Below are 17,014 nucleotides of genomic sequence, written 5' to 3'. Positions count from 1 at the left end.
GATGGTAAAAGTGTGGTTTTTATATTAGTTTATGATGGATGCTTTGAATGATTCTGACCTCTGATTGTTGCTGTGTATCTAGTTCTTTATTAATCTCATTTTCTTCTTTCTCATGGTGCTGAAAATCATTCTTCTGATGGAGCTGTTTGCTGAGTCTTTCAGACTGCAAAATGCAGAAACAAAAGTGGTTGGGTAGTGTAAAAACAACAGAGCTTGTGTTGTGAAAACTTAATACTACTTCATTTTCCTTGTGAATATAGTTATGTGACGTTGCTACAGAACTTAAATCTAATTTAATACTCTTTTCCAGGTGCCATGTTTCAGAACAGACAAAGACAACTGAGAAAGAAGAGCTGAAGCAAGTAACACAGAAACAGATAAAGACTCACTGGGGGAAAAAAAATTGACCTGTCTCTGAGGTGACTAAAGGGGAATAATGGTGATTTTGCGCCGGGCTCGGCCGCCTGCTTCCGCCCCAACCAGCAATGAATCTTGACTCGCTCTCGCTGGCCTTGTCTCAAATCAGCTACCTGGTGGACAATTTAACCAAGAAAAACTACCGAGCCAGCCAGCAGGAAATACAGCATGTGAGTAAAGTGATGTGTGCTACAAAATAAACTTTGTAAAGAGAACTGGAGTTTCTCTTCTGGTTTGTATTTGTACTCTGCCGTGCTCTTGTATATGTTACTGTTTGCTGTTTTCTGTGGTGTTGGGAGCTGCAGGGTGTGTCTGATACTCCTGCTGGTTCATCTGCCAAGTCATGGAATACAGCTCAGAGCTGAGACCAGTATTAACTTTGTAGCTGAATATCAAGATTAACTGCTGCTCCTGAAGGGTGGCATGAAAAGCTTTCCTAACTTCTCCAGGTCAAATCTTTCCACTTTCAGCCCTTCAATAGAGCACTGATTGGGAAGGAAGGGGAGGAAGATGTATACATTCAGTGCTCAGAGTTGTTGCACTGAAAGCCTGAGTATGTTGTAATTTACCTCTGAATGTTCTCTCCTCCCTTGATGGAAGTTTTTTTTGCTCTTGTCATTCAGTGACTCATGGCTTGGTTGTGAAGCTGAGCTGACTGTCTTGGCCCTGGGTTTGCAGAAGGCAGGCAGAGTCACTGCATGTTGAGACCCAAATATCTATGATTAGGGCAAGAATTCTGTTTTAACTGACCTTTTTAAAAATAGCTCTGACTTGCAGGGTGGACTGAAAAGCATTATCTGCAGAGCAGTGCTTAGGAGGAAGTGAATGCTACTGAGCTAGTTTTAGAAACTGGTTTAGTTCAGTTCCCAGCAGCCAGCTGGGCCACTCAGTGTTGAGGGTTTTTCCTGCAGCAGGGCAATCCTGCAGCGATTTGAATCAGATTAGAAGGGCAGAGGGTTAAGCAGTGAGTTTCTGTAACATTTGATGTCTTCAAACATGCATTCATTGGTTATCTTGAGGTGAGAGGAGAGTGATTTCAGCAGTATTGGTTTTTCAAGTGTAAGATGGAATGGGTCTCTTGTAACTTTTGTGAGTTTCTCTGTTTTTGCAAGTTCAGTACTCCGGGGCTCATTTTGGGATCATGCTCTCCTTTTGATCACTGTTAGTTTCAACAGATGGTTTTTGCAGCAAGGTGTGACTAAAGCATGACTTGGTTTGGGAGAAGATGTGGTTGATCTGCCATTCACTTGGAGCACAGCTCTGTAAAACAGAAGTGTTCCTTGCCCTTCAGCCAGGCCTCTTAGCCTCACTGTGGTGAAAGGGGTGAGAGACTGGGGCCTGGTCTGTGGAAATGGCTGAATTGTATATGCTGATAAAGCAGACCTAGAATTTCAAGGCTAAATTCCTAAAATCTTAATCCCTTGTCTTTTTTATGTTAAATTTAATTTTCCTGGAATTGCTTTACTTTTGCGGTTGCTGGTACAATATTTCTTTAGTTGAAGAGAATATATGTGCTGTAATTCTGTCTCATGGTTCACTGCTTGGGGTAAATTTTTGGCATGATTTACTCAGTATTACAAAGTTTCCATCTAAGCATGTAGAGTTGTGGAAATTCATACTTGGAGTTGTTCTTGTCTCAACTGACCAAAATGACACTTCTGTTTAAATATGTCACTCGAGTGTAACAGTGGCAAGGCTTGAAGAATTAATTTCTGTTTAAATATGTTATCAGTAGTCATTTAATATAGCTAATGCTTAAAGAAATGGAATGTATGTTTAAAAAACTCAGAAATATTTTATGCATTTGTCAGACACAAATTCTAAACCATTACTTCCTCTGAAGTGAGTTTTTGTGGTCTCCTTAAGTGGTAAGGAGAGCCTGACTGGAGAGAGGGAAAGGGCTTTGTGGATGGGTTTATTTAGGAAAGCAAAAGTTTTTGCTTTCCTAGATGTAGAAAAATGGATGTAGAAAAACAGGGTTTTTTTGTCTAATCCTGTATTTGGCCAAACACATTACCTGATAAATCCAAATACATGTGGCTCAGGCTTTATCCTAAATCACAGACTGGTTGAGGTTGGAAGGGACCTGTGGAGGTCGTGTGGTCCCACCTCCTGCTCAGTCAGTCACTCAGAGTGGGTTTCCCAGAAATCCCTCTGGGCAGTTTTTGGGTACCAACATGGATGGAGACTCTACAACTTTTCTGGGCAGCCCCTGTCAGTACTTGGTGACCCCTGCAGTGAAAATATAGTATTTGTGATCTGATTTTATGACTGGATGCACTGTCATGTAAATGTGTATCAAGGCTGCCAATACAAAGGTTTCTTTCAGCTCTTTCTTCAGGAAAACTGGCAATTCTCATTACCCATTTCCTGGAAGAGCTTTTTTGGGAATGTAGTTAGAATTGAAATATGATACACTGCACTTTTAGCCTTCCTTCCTGTATGTTAAATTTCAAATTATTGTCCTTTGGAAGATGCCTCAGTGCAAGGAAGCAATCTACTTCTGATGCAAGCAAGTTGTGTGGATGGCTTTAGTATTACAGTTTTCTTTGGCATTTGCTTACTTTGATGAATTCACCTTGGTCACACAGCACCAGGCAGCTTCTTAGGAAATTGATCCAGCTTTATGTCAGTCTTGTTACCACATCCAAATCTTTGTATTTGATTGTGATTGCCTGAGCAACCTGCCTGTTTTCTGAAGCCTGAGCTAGGTAGTAGGCTTTGCTGTTAATTCAGGTTTGCTGCCTTTTGCACCAGTCTGAGCATCTTCCTGATCCTGGGGTATGGCTGCCTTCAAAGGCCCAGCTGTCACCACAGCTGGGCTGTTTACTCTGGACTGACATACCACAGGCATGTATTTTATAGCCTCTGGTCAAGAAGCAGAGCTGGATTCAACCTGGAAGTTTTTTTTCCAGCAGAACAAAACTTGGCAGCCACTGGAATCAGCAGGCTCTGAGGGAAAGGGAAGCATAGTGTCAGATAACAGTAGAAAAATTGAGATGAAAACAGTCAACCATCAGAGCCTAAAGCAACCCTGTTTGTCTCTTTGCACAAAGAAGCTACTGGCAAACAAGGGCATTCATGACTGGGGAAGCAGTGGGCTTGGTGTAGGCAGGCAGACCAGAGGCAGAGCTGCAGGTTTTTCCTGGCACATTTGTGTCTCTCCTGCAGCTAGAAAAGGGAAAACAGTGGGGAAAACGTTGCTAGTAGATGAAGGTTGGATTTTTTTACTAGCTGCTACTGTTTGGCCAAAGAGGCAAGCTCCTGGCTTCACATTAATGACAGTATGGATTCTATTAAAAGCAAGTAATGCTGTCCACTTGGTTGGGGTGTAAAGAAAAGGAGCAAGTTCTGAAACAGTCTGCAGCTATTTCAGACAACAAGCTGATGAGCTGGTCTGTAGCTAAGAGTTAAACTTAAGGTAAATGGTAGGGGATGCAAACAAAAATGTAACATTAAGATTTAGTAATGAGTGATAGGTTTTGTAAGTCAGCAAATGCAGATCACCCATTGCACAGGTGCTGTCCCAAGGCTGTGTTCTTGCAGAGTTAGGCACTGGAGCTGTGGGAAAAAATGGGGAAAAGTGAGGCCATGGACTGTGTGGGTTCTGGGCTGCTTTGATGGCAGAATCCTGAGGGGAACTTGAAAACCCCTTTTTACTTAGCTTTGTAAGAATACCACCCCTGAAATGTATGGCTTCTATGTAGTGACTTGTGTCTAGATCCTTTGTTTATACTTATTTGCAAATAGAGGTAATGATGTGGTTTCTAGGTTACTGATTAAAAGGAACATTTTTAGCAGTTTTGTTGAAACTGTGGATGATTTGACTACTAGCAGTACTGCTGTATCCATGGTGCTAGACCCAGATCTTGCTTTGTAATGACTGTTTGCTCTTTTTTTGATACTTTTTTTCCAGATTGTGAATAGGCACGGTCCCGAGGCAGACAGGCATTTACTACGCTGTCTATTCTCGCACGTGGATTTCAGTGGCGATGGTAAAAGTAGTGGCAAAGATTTTCATCAGGTACAGTTTACACCAACATGTCTGTTTATTAATTTTGATTGTTAAAAATCTACTGTGGGATTTCATCCAGGTCAAGCACAAAGGCAGGTTAGAAGCAGTAGATTAAAATAAACTTTTTTTCTGGTTATATGGCCTTTGAACTACAAGCACTTTTTGCCAATCCTCAGAATGATATCTGACTTACAATCTCTTACTCTGGAAAAAACCAGGTTGCATCAGTACAAATGCTACTTTTACCAGATGCAGTGCTCTACTTTGAAAGCCTTTCTGTGTATTTTAAGAGTTTGTCCAAATCCATTAACTGATATTTCTGGTGCTGACTGTGTCTATTGGCAGGGCTGTTTTCATCTTTAAGCAATTTTGCTGCAGACTTTTTAGCTCCTGACCGTGAATCAAATACTCTTGGGTTGTCTATTGCAATGTGTGAGGATGTTTACAGAAAGCAAAACGTTGCACATATGATGGAGAATGTTTCATCACTTTGTCAGTCCTAAAAGCAAAGCAAACCTGAGGAAAGCTTGAATGAAAGGAAGTTAGTTGCTGTTAGAGAGAATTGTGACTTACATAAGTATTTATCTTTTAGTTTTTCTGTACATAGTGCACATTAGTTTATTTTTATTGTCCTGTTACAAATCCTTCAAGTTATTTTGTTGTTTTCAGACTCAATTTCTGATCCAGGAGTGTGCGTCGCTGATTACAAAACCAAACTTTATCTCGACGCTGTCGTACGCCATTGACAATCCCTTGCACTATCAGAAGGTTTGTGTGCTTCTTGAAGGGGATCCCAGTGTCAGAAATTGCACTGAATTGGTCTCTAGAAAACCAACTAGTTTTCCCTTGTAGTAAATTTTTCAAAACCTGAGCTTGCCTAGTTGGTGTGGGTTTTTTTTTTTTGTTAAACTAAGTGAGTTAGTCAATCACTCAGAATTACTGCAAACTTAATTTTACTACTTCATCTAATGTGGGTACTTCATGGCTTGTTTATGGCACCAGAACCAAAACAAATCATCACTGCTTCTGTTTCTTTCAATATGGAAGCCATGATAGTGGTTAAATAGTGGGATATATGGAAGAAGCTTTTAGAGAAAATGTATCCAAAAGTAATTGGAAAGTTGTCTAGCCATAGAAGCTTTGTGTTAACCTGCAGCAGAATAGTTACTAATATTCCAAGCTTGCAAATACTCTAGATAGTCTGACACATTGCAAATGAGATTAATCCCAAAACAACTTTCATCTTATTCTTCTTACTTATTTCAGAGTCTAAAGCCTTCACCCCATTTATTTGCCCAATTGAGTAAAGTCATCAAATTAAGTAAAGTTCAAGAGGTAGGTGAACGCTTATTTAATTTTTTTTTTTTTTTTACTTTGCAGATTAGAAAGGATAAGGTCTCCTTACTATGATGTTTGTTTTTGTTTGTAGGTGATTTTTGGTCTGGCTTTACTGAACTCTTTCAGCTCAGATCTGCGAGGTTTTGGTAAGTTTGCTGAAGTGCTGCAGGCAGGGACAGCCTTTTTCAGCAGTGTGCTTTCCAGATGGGTAGATGTGTGCCTGCCTGACCTGACCTTGCAATTAGTGGTGCCATTGGGAGGGGCAGTAGTTGACAGTCATCTTGTGTGAAGTTGAAGCACTTTCATGAATGACTTGCTTGATAATTAATCAAATTGGTGTATTGTGATATCTTAAATTGTAGTTGTCTGTTAATATTTGAGTTCTTAGGTATGACATTTCTGTTTAAATCTGAATTGTTGTGGCCTATGGTAAACAAACTCAAATTAAGAGAATGGTGCCTAGCTAAATGAATCTAATATTAAAGCAGAATCCCAGGTTTTGACTTTAACCTCTTCTGTTTCCTAAAGCTGCCCAGTTTATCAAACAGAAACTCCCGGATCTTTTGCGCTCTTACATTGACGCAGACGTCAGTGGAAATCAAGAAGGTGGCTTCCAAGATATTGCAATAGAGGTCCTGCACCTTCTCCTCTCCCATCTCCTCTTTGGGCAGAAGGGAGCCTTTGGGGTAGGACAGGAGCAGATTGACGCTTTCCTCAAAACATTACGTAGAGGTAAGTGGTGCTGTTCAGGAAGCCTGACCAGATGCAGACTTTGAGATGAATTTTCATGACTTGCTGTCAGTGCAGAGTGCTGAAGTGATGGGGAGCTTGCTGACTTAGGACTTGATAAATTTTCGTAGTTCTAAACTGACAGAAAAGTACCACAGTTCTGTTTGCTTTCAATGAGCAGTAACGTGATCTCATGTTCTTGAAAAGTTTTGATGAATAAACATTAAGTAAGGGATATTCAAGTCTGTGTTTGCTTGTGTGGCTTGGTATTTGTGAATTTGACTAAAGCAGCTCAGTGCACTGTAGTTGAAAACCCTCTAACAGAGTAAGGAACAAATTTCAAACAGGTGCATTTAAGCATTGCTTTATTATATTAGATGCAGATCTATGAGGAAGCACTAGAACAGTGAGGGGAGGTACTTCTGACTTGAACTGTGGTTCATTTCCTGAAAGCTACCATTGTAGTCTGTTCCTTTCCAAAACCAGTGTTTGCTCTAAACCTGTCACACTAGGGAGGATTTGGACTCAAGATGATAATTGAACTTAACCCACTCCTTCGTTCTGTACAGACCTAGAGGAAGCTACCATTTGTACAAGAGCAAAATATTTGTTCTAAGTTTTTAAATATTACTTCTTAGTTCATATGTATTTTAATAAAGATCAGTGTATTAGCTTGTGTAATTTCTGACACTTTGCTTTGGGATGTTGGGCACTCTTCTTGGAACAGCCCTGGAGGGTATTGAGATGTTCTGTGTCAACGATGCTGTGTCAGGAAGGCCCTCCCACAAGGTGGCTTTGCTGCTCCCCACTGTGAGCAGAACTCTGATCCACAGATATGATCCTGTCATTACTACTCTCTCTTAAACTTTGCCTGCCAGGAAGGAAAAAAATGAATATTTACTCTTTCTGTGCTCAAGTGCCTGGCTTAATTTTGCTACATTTCTTAGACTTGGTAGCAGATCCTTTGTTTCCTAATATTTCCTGAGTTGGAGGAGTGGCTTTTGCTGGACTGCTGTATTGTTTCCTGCCCTGTGCTTTTTTTGGATAACTGCTGTTAGTGACAATCTAGTTCTAAACTTACACCAGCACAGCTGCTGGCCTTTTGGGCAGCTACAGAGCTGCTGTGAACCTGCACGAGCCTAGTTTAGTCTACATTCTTCTTCTCTAGGAATATCCCAGTGCCAGGAGAGAACTGAAAATGGGATGGAGGGATGCTGCATCCGTGCCCTCTTGATTTCTGCAGCAGCAGGCCAACTCTAGCACAGCAGTGGAAAAATTCTGAATACTCTTTCACATGCAGCTGATGTTTTGACACTTTGTTACTCTTGCTTTTTAGATTTTCCCCAGGAGCGTTGCCCTGTGGTGCTTGCACCACTTCTCTACCCTGAAAAACGGGACATTCTAATGGACAGGATCCTGCCTGATTCTGGAGGGATAGCCAAAACCATGATGGAGAGTTCTCTGGCAGATTTCATGCAAGAAGTTGGCTATGGCTTTTGTGCAAGGTTTGTAGGAAAATGAAATTTTCAAGCATGTCACTTTGGGTGGTGGTGGCTTTCTCTGTCATTTCTTGAGGTAAAAGGTAAAGAGCACTTTAACTAGTAAAATAAATAGAATCTTACCAAGTACTATGAGGTTGTTTATTTGAATTCTGGTGGTATTTTGCTTCCTTCTAATGTGTATTACATGCCTGTAGACACTGTGTGGAATTCTGTTATGATAAGAAGTGCTACATGAAAGGATTTACATTGCTTGTGAAGTTTTCATAAGAATTGGACTATCATCCTTTCATAAGTGAAAATAAAAGTATCTGGGTAGACATAAATTCCAGCTAAATGCCGCTAGAGTGTTGGAAAAACTTACTCTTGCAAAACTTAGCCCTCAGAATGAAGCTAACCTGCTTTTTTTTTAAGAAACATAAGGTAAAATTTCAAGAGAAAGACTATTGATTACTTTGAGAAGGTGATGAAATCTCAAAGGTATTAACATGAGTGTATTTTTAAACCAAGAAGAAAAAACACCATGTGTGGAAGATACTGAATTATTTCCTTTAACACATGCCTGTTAATAAAACAGTTTATATACTCATGCTATATAAATCTTCCTAGCCTAGTTATGAAGTATATACAAAATGGAAAAATAAAACTGCAAAAAAAGCCTTCAGTTCTGAAGTTGAAACTCAGGCATCTGCTCTTTGTTTTCTCTCTTGTCTCCTGGGAGGTTTTTGGTGATGCCCTCTGCTCAGGGATGCTATGGTTCATATCAGGCTGAAGGGCAAATGTTCACAGCCTACCTTTGAAGAGTGCATGTCAGCATTTTGGAATGTGCATTCTCAAAGCCTTTGTTTTGCTTTTAGGTAGCAGAAAACTTGAGTCTCTGAAGCTCTGTATCACAGATCAGTAGTGGAAGTGCTTTTAAGCAAGAAAAGTGCTAAACCTGCCCTGTGCTTTTGCTTTGACAGAGCATAGTCTGTGAAACATCTCTGTGACATCCCTGTCACTTCAGTACACCTGGCTTTGAACTGGAAACGTGGCACAGTGCATTTCATTGAAATAATTGCACACATTGTCTAGAGTGCTTTTCTTCTTGATTGTCCTCAAATTTTGTTACGTTGGATCATTTGACTAATTGGGCTGAGGTGTTCAGTTGTGCTGCAGTGAAAGCTGCTTTCCTCTGAGATCTGTGTTTTGTTGCATCTTAGTGTTGAAGAATGTCGCAACATAATCATGCAGTTTGGTGTTCGGGAAGTCACGGCTGCCCAGGTTGCCAGGGTTTTGGGGATGATGGCTCGAACTCATTCAGGATTGACGGATGGTATTTCATTACAAGTGAGTGCCTGTTCTCCTGGGGGTTATATTTCAGCAGAAGGAGTTAAAATGCTGGCCTCTAGGAATTTAACAATTGCTTGTATTATTTAGTACTTGTACTTCTGACTGTTCTGCTGTAAACGTCTGTAATACTTTCATGAATGAAAGATCCTCAGAGTGTTAAACTGATGTCATTACTAGGCTGAACTTCTGTTTGTACCTTTCTAGTGCAGGGAGTTCTGTAGCCAGTGGGTGTTGTGACTGCTTTATTTTTTACTAGTGTTTGATTCAGTGTATTTGACTTGCAGTCTATTTCGGCTCCTGGCAGTGGGATTTGGAGTGATGGCAAAGATAAGAGTGACGGAAGCCAAGCCCATACCTGGAATGTGGAGGTGTTGATTGATGTTCTTAAAGAGCTGGTAAGTCTTGTGAGCATCTTGGTCTTTCATATGGATAAAGCAGGGCATATCTCACTATGATCATAAACCTTTTTGAGCTCCCCAACAGCCCGAATAGCTTTGAATCTCTCTAAGTAACTGTACTTAAATGCTGGGGTTTTTTCCCTCATGAACAAGAAAATTTTGAGGAATTCTGGGAAGTGGAAGCTACTTGAATGGATAGCTTGGGTGCAGTTTGAGATTCATTCCACACTGCTCCCATGTATTCCACCATGTGTTCTCTGAGGGTTTTTGTGGTTCAGTGTATTTATGACAGTGGAAGATTTTGTGCATCAGAGACCTTGTTTTGGAAAACTTCTTACTGTTGGTATAAGTGATGAAAATGAAAGTATCTTTGTAGCTACTCATTCCAAAACTCTTCTTTATTACTTCGTAGGTATGATAGCACTATAGAAATAGGAAGGTTTTTTCCACTGCTTTATGAGCAGCAATTTTTGTAATGAGCTCAGTTACACATGAGTACCATTTCCTTTGCTTGCCTTATATGGGATTTTTTCTGTATGTTCCCTATGCAGAAGTCACTGTTTTGTTTTTCTAAACCTTGGGCCGTAAAATAGCTCTGTCTCTGGTGCTCACCTATCTCTGAAATGAGTGGTTTGTGTTCCATAATGGCCACAGTTTCCTCCAAGCTCCCTCATAAATATTGTTTCATGCTGTTCCTATTGTGTGCTTTACAAGGTCTTGGAGTTTACATTTTGCAAAAGGAGGAGCAAATTCTGCTTGTCAGCAGATCAGACCCTTCTGGCTTTTATTGGAGGGTGTGGAAGCTTAGGGAAGGAGTAAGTTAATATGCTAAAAGAGGAGCTGTATGTTTGGGGTGTTTAAAGAATTGTTAATTAAATGTTTGGAAGGACAGACAGCTGCTGTAGTGCTGGGGAAGTGCAATCTCACAGGGTAGTTTAAATCATTAACTTGCATCAAATTCTCACAGCTATATATAAATACATCTCTTTTTGAAACAAAACCCTTGCTTTCAGCTAAAAGTTGGGTGGATGTTAAGCTGGGTACAATACTGATGAAGAGGGGCTCTTTCAGGACAGTACTGAAGGTGGTAATGTGCAAAGCTCACAATCCTTGTTTGTCTGGTTGCAGAACCCTAGCCTGGACTTCAAGGTAGTGACATATGAATTGGACCATCCAGGATTTCAGATTCGTGATAGCAAGGGCCTGCATATTGTAGTTTTTGGCATCCAGAGAGGGCTGGGCATGGAGGTTTTTCCAGTTAATGCCATATACAGACCTTGGAAGCATGCAGAGGGCCAGGTATGTTTACCAACATTTTTGCTCTATCTGTAGAATATTTGCAAAATTCCTGAGTTTCTTGAATGATAAATGGAGATTAGTAGTGTGAATGTTTAGAATAATCCTCATTTGAGACCTTGGCCTGTAAGGCACAAGCCTCAGGTGTGTTACAGAAGTACCATGTATGATTGCCTGCATTGTGTGGGACATGGTCACTTGCTGTGCACTGGGACCCTGCCTTTGGCCCCAGCAGAGTTCTGGGGTGTAGTGCAGCTGAGCATGGAACTGCTGCTGCATGGCAGTGCTCTGGAGTGCTTACCTGGTTACACTAAAAGGCCACAGCTTCTTGCAAACAAGTATCCTCAGCATGTGTACACCCAGCATTCTCCAGTTCTAGAAGTGTGAGGTTCAGCCTTGCTTAAAACACCCAGTGAAGCTTGGCTCATCCCTGCTGCTTGGTCGATTTGGATCGTTCTCAAAATGTGGCACTTGATAAGTGGAAGGAACCCTGAAACTCTAATGTCTAAACTACTTCTGACATCTTTTTTATTCCAGCTCTCCTTCATCCAACATTCCCTCATAAACCCTGACATCTTCTGTTTTGCTGACTACCCTTGCCATACTGTTGCCACAGACATCCTGAAAGCACCACCAGAGGATGACAATCGAGAAATTGCTACATGGTAATAAACCTGCTCTCAACTGCTTTTCATACATAGAGTAAGATTAATTGTCTGGTCAAAGGTGGTTTTATCTTCATGCAGCCAGATTTATTGTTGTTGTGTACATATGTACATACCAGTAGATCAACCATTAGTATTTGTGACAGGTTTGATTGGTGAAACTGTTCACAGTATCAAACTTCCTGTGAACTTCCATAATACCTTGCTTTTGTTGGAGTCTTTGGCTTGTTTAAAGTGTCTGCTGATGTGTTTGGCACATCCTGCAAGCTGAAAGGAGGGGATAGAGGGGATGGTTTTGAAACTGAAATCTGTCTTTCCCAGTATGATATTAGAGAAACTTGTATGAAAGAAGTCCTAAAATTTAATTAGTAAGTGTATGTGGCTATTGGTGAGTTACTGCATGAAGCTGACTGGTGTGACTTTGAGCTGACCTTTACACACTTTTTTGAGGTAGCCATGTAGCTTTCAGTACAGATGCTTGCTTCTTTTTCAATTATACCGCCCAGAACAGGGAATTAAAGGATGAGGAATGCAAGTAAAAGGGCAATGATCACTTGTCTGTAAGGCAGGCAAAACAAGTAGAGTCTCTTCACTCACTTCCACAAGTGGGGACTCCAAGGTGTTTTAAACAGTGTATTCTGTTGCTGGAAGTATGTGTCAAGTTCCATTATCCAAGTGACCCAGCTCAAGCTGAATTTCTTCAACATCAGCTTTCAGTTCCATCTCCTCCCTAACATAACTAGGAGCTCCTAAGATCTTGAGTTATTTTTTATGGTTTCTTGCAGGCTTAATTGTACATGATAAGAGCTGCGGTGTCAGGTTTTTTGCAGTGGGTGTTGCTTTTTATGTCCTTACAGTTGCTACCATAAAATACTTGAATCCAGGATCCTGTAAACTTACTGCTTGCTAACTTTGTGGGGGTTGTCTATTTGTTTTTTTCTTCTCTTTTGTTAGGAAGAGCCTGGATTTGATTGAGTCTCTGTTACGATTGGCAGAAGTGGGGCAGTATGAGCAGGTGAAGCAGCTCTTCAGTTTTCCTATCAAGCATTGCCCAGATATGCTGGTATTGGCCTTACTGCAGATCAACACGTCCTGGCACACCTTGCGCCATGAACTCATCTCCACCCTCATGCCAATTTTCCTTGGCAACCATCCCAACTCAGCCATCATTTTGCACTATGCATGGCATGGACAGGTAAGGATTTTCACTGTAATCAGTTCTTGTAACTTGAAAGCTTGTTAAATGGGTTGAACAGTTACAACAATATTTGTATTGGTTTAAGAACTGATCAGTTTAAAACCCAAGGGGTAAATGATCCATGGATTATGCAAAGTAGTGGGATGTCTCTTCCTGACTTGAAGCAAACTATTATGGTTTGGTTTTCAATAATATTCACTGAGAAAATATTCCTGGAAAAGTACAGAGACCCAAGTTAAGTTTGGCTTTTTAAACCTTTAGCTTTAAACAAAGTTGACCACAGTTTTATTTTAAGAAAAAAGAAAAAAATGCAAAACCAAACAACCCAAAAGAAACCCCCAAACCCCTCACAGCAGCATCACCTACCCCACCCTCAGCTCTCAACCTCACACATTTAAAGTGTAAAAACTTGAAGTAGTCAGAGGTGAGAAGGTTTAAAACAAAATAATCTCCTTTGTACTTGCCAGAAAGCTGAAAGCTGTTCTAGACATAAGGAAATTACCTGCTTCAGAAGTTTTCAGAGTCTGGATGTTTTCTGAAAACTTGGGACTGACTGTTGGGCTTTTTCAAGGAGAGCTTCCATGTAGAGATATGGTAGCAGTGTATGCAAATCCCATACTTCTAATGAATGTTTTGTTTAGTGTGGCCTTCATCATTGTGTGCACTAGTAGTTAAATGAAGAGAAATCATGTGAAATTCAAAGTGGAGAAAGTCTCTGGGGTTTTACTAGCAAACATGTTTGCCTGTTCATTTAGAGTAGAGCTAATGGCAAGAAGCTTGACCTCTGAGGTCATGCTGTGAATGTTTTATATTTTCCTGATGGAAGTCTTGAAATTGAAGGATGGGGGGTAGAACAGGCATGAAGTGCTTTTTGCATGAGGTCTTGAAATGGCAGAAGAGGCAATTTTTCCACAGGGTAGGTCTGAGATCAGGACCCTGAATGATGATTGTCATGGGACATGGTGCCATTCCATGACACTTTTCCTTTAAACAAAACCCTTGCTACCATAAAGATGTTACTTGTGCTGTATTTTGAAATTGCCCCTTTATGAGCAATGATCTAGATACTGTGTTTTCCTTTTTAAAGGTGTGGTACTGAATTTTCACTTCAGGACATCCTGTCAGGCATAACATTTTGTAAATATTTGTGTAGTCTAAAAGTGATTTGCCTATGATAGAGAGGAATTGGTCCTGGACAGTGGTAGGAAAGAGCTGGGGATGTATGTTAGATACATACATACCACTTGCAGTCAGCTACATCATTTACTTGTAGCTCCTGGGTAGTTCAGTTTTGTATAGAAAGAGTTAAAATCAGAAACAAGTTCTGAAGCTAAAGAGTAGATATGTTTGCATGTTAAGGTTTTTAGTTGTGAAATACCCTGTTGAATGTTCACATAATTGATCCTGTTACTAGAATCATGAAGTACAATCCTGATTTAATTCTCCTCAGGGTCAGTCTCCTTCAATTCGTCAGCTTATCATGCATGCCATGGCAGAATGGTACATGAGAGGGGAGCAGTATGACCAGGCAAAATTGTCACGTATTCTTGATGTGGCGCAAGACTTGAAGGTGAGTTTTTCAAAATACTGGGTTTTTTTTGTCTGGTGCCTTATGCAGACTTGCTCATCTTTTAATGAAAGCTAAGCTTAACTTAAATTAATTTAGTAAGGATGACATTGTTTAGGCATGTCTGAATTTATTTGTGGCTGCCGTCCCTCATCTTAAAAAAAAGCGTAGGTTATGTGACTTAAAGTACTCTTCAGCTGAGTTGTGGTATCTGACTCCAGATGCTTCCAGCCTGTCCTATTGTGAGCCCAAGACATTGTACTTGGTATTTGCAGTGGGATTGGTTATCATGGCTTAGCTGACAAGTACTTTGGGAAGCAGCACAGCAGAAGTGCTTGCTGTGTGAATGTAGTGTGAATCCAGGAAGAGCTTTGACTGTTTTAACCTTGAATATTATTGAAATGAGAATGTAGGAAATGTCAGATGTTTGTGTGAAGGTGGCACTGCTAAACATAATGGAATGGGGATTTCTTGAGAATGCCACTAGTTCTTAGATTTTATACATAGACAAAAGACTGGAAGTTATGACTAACTTCTTTGGGGCCTTTATTGCTTCCTAAAGTTAGGTGCAAAATAATTGGGTGTCTCAAAGTGCAAGAGCACCAGCTGCTGCTTGAAGTCAGTTTTGTTGTAGCAACTGCGGTGTTCAGAGATGACCTCTTGGAGCAGATATATTCCAAGTATCTCTGAAGTGGTTGAGGTCTGTTTGCAGGAAAATGCTAGATTGTTCTGCTTAATTTCATAGCAATCACTTTGGTATCTCTTGACCACTTGCTTGTGGTTTTTCATATCACAGAGGAGTTTAAAACTGTCAGCACAAGGTCACTTCAAAGAAGGTGAAGTCATGATTTCAAATCAGAGCTCTTGCTTATTTGTCTCACAAACAAGCTGTAAGTGAAGTTGATAGTACCAATCTTTGTTGACAAAGAAAGCACAGCAGCATGTCATAATAAGACTTCTACTAAAACATGTGTGGGAACTAGAAAGAAAAGAAAAGAGGGTATCTGTGTGTCTTCACTAGTAGTCTTCTGATTTTCTTTCTTTAGGCCTTGTCAATGCTGCTAAATGGTACTCCATTTGCCTTTGTTATTGACCTTGCTGCACTTGCCTCTCGACGGGAATACCTCAAACTTGACAAATGGCTCACAGATAAAATTCGGGAGCATGGGGTAAAGCAGGATTTTTCTCTTTATTTTTTTTACTCTTGTCAGTGGCTAACTTAAGTCACTTTAACAATTTTCTAAGTAGTGTTAAAGTTGTCAAAAGTGTCCGTAGTCTGATAGTTCAACTTTTTTACTGAACTATAGTAGCTTAGTGCAATTCTTTCCATGGTGCAATTGCCAAGTTTGAAATAGTGTCTTGGATGTGGTTTGGGAGATTAAGGTAACTTTTTTTCCTCAGGAACCTTTCATCCAGGCCTGTATGACTTTCTTAAAGAGAAGATGTCCATCTATCCTGGGTGGCCTTGCTCCAGAAAAGGATCAGCCCAAAAGTGCTCAGCTTCCTCCAGAAACCTTGGCGACTATGTTGGCTTGTCTGCAAGCTTGTGCTGGGTAAGAATTACATTGCTTGTGCTGAAAGAGTAATCCATTTGCAGCTGGCTTTCTGTCACAGCTGGTTTGGAGTTTCATGTGGAGGATGGGGTTAATGAGAGTGTATAAACTTGCAGGGATAGCTGCAGGAGTACATTTAATTTTGCATTGAAGCTTCTGTTGTAGGCTAGATCACAAGAGCTTGAGGATTGTCTTTATCATCAAACAGGTGAGCTGATCTTGGTGACTGGAGGCTGTCTGGTTAGTCAGATAATCAGTTGTTAATGACTAGATAGATGTGGGGCTGTAATTCAGACAAAGGAATCCAGGCCATGGCTACAGAATGGGACAGCATCTTGGAAAACAGTGGCTTTATAACAGATTTTGTGATTGTGTTAACCAAATGTTTCTGTGTGGTAACTGCTTTGGCACAAAGGACTTACGCCATCCTTATGTGTAGGAGAAAAGTGGGGAGTGGTGATTGTGTAATTGAGACTGAAACTAGATGTGTGTAACTTCTGTTGTCTTTGAGACTCAAAGTAGTCAAAGATGGAAAATATTGAACATCTCTTGCAGATCAGATTGTTTAGCTGAAGTCAAAAGAAGAGGGTTTGGATTTGAGAGCTGCTAGAGGCAGGGGTAGGATACAGGAGCTACCTGCAGTTGGACAATTCAGTCTTTAAATGCTATATACACACATAGTAAATGTGACTGAAAGTTGTAAAACATCTGTGGTGTTGCTTCTTAGTGCTGTCAGATCAAGGTGTGTTGAACTGCAGCAATATTTCAGAGGTCATGAGAGGCAGCCTAGTGCAATGTGTGAGCCTGAGTGACTGGAAGCTGGAGATGGGGCTTGTGCACCAAATGAGGCTGGCATGTCCAAGTGTGTTACATAATTTGGGGTTTATAGTGTGTCCTTTGGCTTAACCAGTGTGGTCTTGAAAGTGATAAGAAACATCTTTAAAGGTACCCAGGATGATTCATTGCTCTCATGTAGGTAGTAGGAAATTAGTACCAACACAGGGTTC

The 17,014-nt window shown here is 40.5% G+C and overlaps 1 protein-coding gene across 4 annotated transcripts in view; it reads left to right on the top strand.

Annotated features, from left to right (window-relative positions):
* CNOT1 (CCR4-NOT transcription complex subunit 1) overlaps nt 1-17,014 on the top strand; it is a 52,706-nt gene that overhangs the window by 5,396 nt on the left and 30,296 nt on the right. For all 4 annotated transcript variants that reach the window (XM_064722927.1, XM_064722925.1, XM_064722926.1 and 1 more), the window contains exons 2-16: nt 311-587; nt 4,334-4,441; nt 5,102-5,200; nt 5,699-5,767; nt 5,862-5,916; nt 6,299-6,502; nt 7,836-8,004; nt 9,201-9,327; nt 9,615-9,725; nt 10,857-11,027; nt 11,562-11,689; nt 12,644-12,884; nt 14,338-14,457; nt 15,501-15,623; nt 15,856-16,007. In XM_064722927.1, the coding sequence (XP_064578997.1) occupies nt 486-587; nt 4,334-4,441; nt 5,102-5,200; nt 5,699-5,767; nt 5,862-5,916; nt 6,299-6,502; nt 7,836-8,004; nt 9,201-9,327; nt 9,615-9,725; nt 10,857-11,027; nt 11,562-11,689; nt 12,644-12,884; nt 14,338-14,457; nt 15,501-15,623; nt 15,856-16,007 (1,979 nt within the window). In that variant the 5' untranslated portion in view covers nt 311-485. The remainder of the gene's footprint in view (nt 1-310; nt 588-4,333; nt 4,442-5,101; nt 5,201-5,698; nt 5,768-5,861; nt 5,917-6,298; nt 6,503-7,835; nt 8,005-9,200; nt 9,328-9,614; nt 9,726-10,856; nt 11,028-11,561; nt 11,690-12,643; nt 12,885-14,337; nt 14,458-15,500; nt 15,624-15,855; nt 16,008-17,014) is intronic.

Source organism: Zonotrichia leucophrys, chromosome 11 (assembly GCF_028769735.1).
Source record: "Zonotrichia leucophrys gambelii isolate GWCS_2022_RI chromosome 11, RI_Zleu_2.0, whole genome shotgun sequence".
NCBI lineage: Eukaryota > Metazoa > Chordata > Aves > Passeriformes > Passerellidae > Zonotrichia > Zonotrichia leucophrys.
Note: the sequence above shows the minus strand (reverse complement) of the source record. Positions and strands in the feature narration are given on the sequence as shown.